At 38.9% G+C, this 5,683-nt stretch overlaps 1 protein-coding gene across 2 annotated transcripts in view; it reads right to left on the reverse strand.

The window, feature by feature from the left end:
• Nucleotides 1–5,683, reverse strand: part of itga6a (integrin, alpha 6a) — a 74,711-nt gene that overhangs the window by 46,708 nt on the left and 22,320 nt on the right. For both annotated transcript variants that reach the window (XM_048599200.1, XM_020514394.2), the window contains exon 2: nucleotides 3,865–3,992. In XM_048599200.1, the coding sequence (XP_048455157.1) occupies nucleotides 3,865–3,992 (128 nt within the window). The remainder of the gene's footprint in view (nucleotides 1–3,864; nucleotides 3,993–5,683) is intronic.

Genomic DNA, 5,683 nt, shown 5'->3' on the forward strand with positions numbered 1-5,683 from the left:
CACACACACTCACACACACTCACACACACTCACACACACTCACACACACTCACACACACTCACACACACACAGCTTCTTCTTGTATTCTTTTATTCTGTTCCATTCACTACCTATCTAACCTTTTTCTAAATATGCTACAATTGTTAACTCTGGTGATGCATTCTATAGGCTCACAACCATCTATATTTAAAAAGAAATCTTTCTGCAAAATGTCCTAAAGCTTACATTTGATCCTATATTCGATGCTCCCTATCAATCTAAATGTCCTAGTAATATCTCTTACGCCATGGCAAGCCATATATTCCCATGCAGGCTATGCATAAGTCAGTCTCTTTAGGTTACTTTGTGTTTCTGGCCATTTCACAGGATCCAAGTTAAAAGAAATTACCCACATATAATCAAAATAAATTAGCAGATGATATGTATCTTTTCAATTACTGAAAACTGCTTCACTATAAAATAAATCAGTCTGTTCCCTTCTCCCCAAACAAGAACAACCTCAAAATTTTCAAGTATGTTCTTCTGTACGCTCCCAGACGTATGGGTTCAGACTTTCGAAAGGTCACTGGATCAGGATCCAGAGCAAGTGGGAATTTAAAATAGTTCTCACATTTATCATTGCAAGAACCTTTTGCCTCCTGAATAGTTTTGAATTTTCAAAAGGTCAGTAGGGGGAGTTAGTGGAAAACAAGATCACTGCCAATTAAATGGTCTGGTAAGGAGCCTGGCTGTCCAGGTTTGCAACTTTTTAAAAATGTATTGCAGCAAGCCTGAACAATTCTACGCATATTAATATACAGCTGTCAGGTTTGCCATGAGGCACAAGCAAATCTTTTTGGAGTTGCATTTAACTCAGATCCATGGGGTTAACTACTACCGACATTATTGCTGCTCCTACGGTCATATTCCATTCACTCCATATCCACATCCTTCCAAGGAGCTGGCAGCAGCTCCCACCCTGACTTTTCAGGTGAGGACAAACAAAAGCTTCAAAGATAACCTGAAGCTGTCCTTGAAGTGCAACAGCCTTGTCATTAATGACTGACAGGAGCTAATCTCAATAGTCTTAAAGATGTATAGAGTCACTGAATCACACAGCACAGAAACAGACCTTTCGCTCTAACCAGTCGATGTCAACCATAATTCCAAACTAAACTAGTCCCACCTGCCTACAATTATCCTATATCCTCCAAACATTTCTTATTCCTGTACATATCCAAACGTCTTTTAAACTTTGTAACTGCACCTGCATCCACTACTTCCTCTGCAAATTCATTCCACGCATGAACCACTGTGAAAAAAAAATTGCCCTTCACGACTTTTTTAAAATCTTTCTCCTCTCACCTTAAAAATATGGCCCCTAGTATTGAAATCCCCCACCTTAGGCAAAAGACTCCATCCAATAAAATATGTTTCAAAAAAATCAGCTTTCCCTGTCACATGAACCCTGAAACTCACAGCCCTGAGAAAATGTCATCCTTGCTCTGTGTTACAGCCAACACCAATTTCTTAAACTCCTACAGGACTGAGGCTTTTCCTCTAGTTGGTGATCTTTCAATAATTCCCTTTACCAAATATTTGGGAGGTCACAAAGCATCCGGGACTCTTAGTGTGGACTGCAAAAGGCACTATCCAATGCTTTAACCTTCAACAAATCAATACTCTCCAGCCTCTAAAGACTATACCATTTCCAAGATTCACTAATTTTACCCCCCAGTCACCTACAAACCAGCTTATTTGTTCTGGTGCCATTTTAATCTATTTAATGATCTTTCCTCTGCAACTTGTAGATGCAAGTAGATGCTTTCTTTCCATAAATATGAATAACCAAGTTAAGACTGAGTATGCTAAACTTCTACCTCCTCTAGGAAACATGCATTACTGTTTCTTCCTGTTGTGCTACCTTTACTATAAATTTACCTTCTTCATCAACAAATGTCAAACAAACAAACAAACAAACAATCTCCATTCACTTCTCTTTTACTACATTCTCACTCAAGCCAAATCATCATTTTCAAAGCACCATTTTCACTCAATTCCCACTTTGCTGACTACTTTTTATCATGTGATTTCCACATGATCTTCAAAAAAAATCCAACTGCAGGTTACTGCCACAAAAAACGTGGTTTATTCCAAGGAAATAGAACAGTTCAGAATCAGCTGCTGGTGTAGAAACTACAATTAGATTTGAAAGACTGCATTTTTTTTTTTTGAACACTGTACTCACATTAAAAGACTGTAAACTTCTGGCAACATTGTTAATCTACTATTTTAGAGCAGTGTCATGTAAGAGTACAAAATGGTCCAATGTTATCTCATTCCCAAAACCAAAACTGTAATAGCATTATCATTCTGATAAATGCAGATTTGAAATACATTAACACCTGACTGATTGGATTCATAGAATCCAAAAAAGGGAGGAACCTTAAGTCAAATGAAGTATTTTTGTCTTTGTTTTAGCTTGATAGATTTTTCTTTAGATCAAATGAAAAGGCAAATGCTTTTAAATTTAGCTGCAGATAAATCCATCCCCAGTTTAGCTAAATACAGAAGTTGTGAATATGGGCCAAAGCTAGATTTCTAAACATAAGACTAGATAGTAAAATGGTGGTGCAAAATACATTTGAGACTACCTTCTGCATCTGCAACCATTAATGTACCTGGGTACAGCAAGTATTGGGAAGTTGGGTGGTTTGGAGCTCACACCGTTTAGACACTACCAGAATTTCCTCCATTCTCTGCACCTTCTCTGTAGCTGTAACACTAAATTCTGCATTCTGTTCTAATACCATGATGCAATTACATAAGGCATGATTTCTCTGGATAGCACCCAAAACAATAATTTTCACTGTATCTTGACATATGTGACAATAATAAATCAAATCAAAATCAAAAATGGAAAGGGAACTAAGCAGACTGCTTTACAGGTGTTCTGGCTCACCAGTTCTCTAGTGTTTATTGAGCTTTGGTGTTTCACTGTGTCTGAGTACAAGGCTCAGATAAATCTCCCTCGTTTTTGTTTATACTGTGAGATTTGCTAGTTACATATGCTGCCACTGTTTAATTTTCAATGTCGTTTACAGTTATTGAAGCTTGGAAACATGAATGAATTATTAAATGAGATTGAAAATAAATCAGAGTACTGTTGAGCTGAAACAGTTAAATGCTTCATGTAACTTCTAGGCAGGAAAGATCCAAAAGGTGATAATAATTGCAGTCAAGTGATTTGAACTGCACCAACAGATTGAAAAGAAAAGCATGAGAATTTAAAGTCAGCGTTTAATTATTTTCAATATTAAATTCCTAGGTTTTATTTGCGTGTAAAATCAGTAAAAAAAAAACAATCATTTCCTCATGGAAGAAATCTCCAAAATTTTCCATTCCTTTTTCCAAAAAAAGTCAAATTCACATTTCACTTCATTAAAGCACAAATTTAAAAAGATTAAAGACTTCATTCAGAATTACAGCATGTCTAATAAACTGAATAAGCAATCTCAAATCAATGGAACAATTAAGAGTCCTGAAGATTCAGAAGCATTTTTTTCCTAAGGTCCCTTAATGTCACAGTCATGGAAAGAGAAAGCTGACTGTACGCACAAAACTTCACCAACACTACCTTTACCTGCCAACGAAGCATGGGATTGATCTGTGGATTGCTGTTTATTCCAAAAAAATTGGCTATTGTTAATTTGCATATGGTTTGTTACAATACCTGGAAAATTGTAAAATGACTTTCAGCATGGCAAGTGGTCAAAAACATCGGCTACAAACCAGCAGCATTTGGTCTTAGGCATTTTCACTTGATCTGTCCGTATGATTTGATTTCCTTGTTAGTGAACTTATTTTAGCACGACAATACTTACCACTGTCATCAAAAATGACACGCACACAGTCATTTTCTTCAGCTGTAATGGGGCATTTGTACAACCCTCCCGTAATACTAGCTTGTTGCTTTGGAAGTCCTTCTGCTTTTGGAGCACCAACTAGTAACCTGTTTAGAAGATTGTTTTCAAAAACAAAAGGTTAAAAAATTGAAAAAAATCCAGCAGATTATGCCAACTAAATTACTACATATAGGACAGATCAAGGCAAAGAAGTTTGGAAGGAATTAAAGAAAACAGCTTTGTATCTCCACAGCTTTGGGAGATCAGAGCTGAACATCTTCTACACTATATCATGTTTGGGATTGATTTCAGACATGAAACCATGCTGAAAGCATAAAATGTTGTTCACTTAAAAGCAAATGAGATCCACACATTTTGCTGTATAAATCCAGATCATCTCTTTTATTGCCACAAAGGCAACTGCAAGTTGATTCCTGTACATGCCTCAACACAAATCAAACTGTTTGCAGAGGTGAAACAAAACCACTTATCTTTCACTTAAAGATATTGCATTTACAGAATACACTTGCTCATTCACTTTAATTTACATTGATGTAACACTTGATTTTTTTTTAAACAAGGGGATTAAATATTTAAATAGTTTTTAAATTTCCAAACCAAAACTGAAGTATGCAGCTCAGCATTGGTACGAGTTCAATGTAAAGTAAACAGATAATTTTAATGGGCTTCCAGAACTCAGTTTCACTAAGGCTCAGAAGCACATTCAATGAGAATCAAGCCGCAAATCAGTGTTACCAAGTTGGCTAGAGCCCTATAAAGCATGTTTCTGCTCATTAATACACTTTAAGTATTTAATGAAAATGATACAGGAGAAGTTGAGCATGCCTTGACGCAGAAGTCCCTTTGCCATCCCCCTCCACCTTCTCTCCTGAGTCTTGCCCTGGGGTCATTGGAATGACCTTCATGGTCCAAAACCTCCAGCTAGAGCATGACCTCAAAGTGGCTGCCAAGAGCTGATGCAAAAATCCTCAGAATCTGACTGCAGCTAAAATTTATAATTGTGTCTTTCTACCCATTGCTGTGGAAAACCATCCAGCAGTCAGAATATTCCATTTATCATTGCCCCATGCAATCCCAAACTCCAAAATGATTGACAGAAGTATGTTACTTTTAAAATAGAACATGGATGACTTCTGAGATAGTAGGAACTGCAGATGCTGGAGAATCCGAGACAACAAGGTGCAGGGCTGGATGAACACAGCAGGCCAAGCAGCATCATAGGAGCAGAGAGGCTGACGTTTCGGGCCTAGACCCTTCATCAGAAAAGGGGGAGGGGAAGGGGGTTTTGAAATAAATAGGGAGAGAGTGGGAGGCGGATAGAAGAGGGATAGAGGAGAGGATAGGTGGAGAAGAAACAAACAGGTCGAAGAGGCGGGGATGGGGCCAGGAAAGGTGAGTGTAGGTGGGGAGTTAGGAAGGGGATAGGTCAGTCCAGGGAGGACGGACAGGTCAAGGGGGTGGGATGAGGTTGGTCGGTAGGAGATGGAGGTGCGGCTTGAGGTGGGAGGAGGGGATAGGTGGGAGGAAGAACAGGTTAGGGAGGCAGGGACGAGCTGGACTGGTTTTGGGATGCGGTGGGGGGAGGGGAGATTTTGAAACTTGTGAAATCCACATTGATACCATTGGGCTGCAGGGTTCCCAAGCGGAATATGAGTTGCTGTTCCTGCAACCTTCGGGTGGCATCGTTGTGGCACTGCAGGAGGCCCAGGATGGACATGTCGTCTGAGGAATGGGAGGGGGAGTTGAAATGGTTCGCGACTGGGAGGTGCAGTTGTTT

Source organism: Rhincodon typus, chromosome 7, assembly GCF_021869965.1.
Source record: "Rhincodon typus isolate 14 chromosome 7, sRhiTyp1.1, whole genome shotgun sequence".
Lineage (NCBI taxonomy): Eukaryota > Metazoa > Chordata > Chondrichthyes > Orectolobiformes > Rhincodontidae > Rhincodon > Rhincodon typus.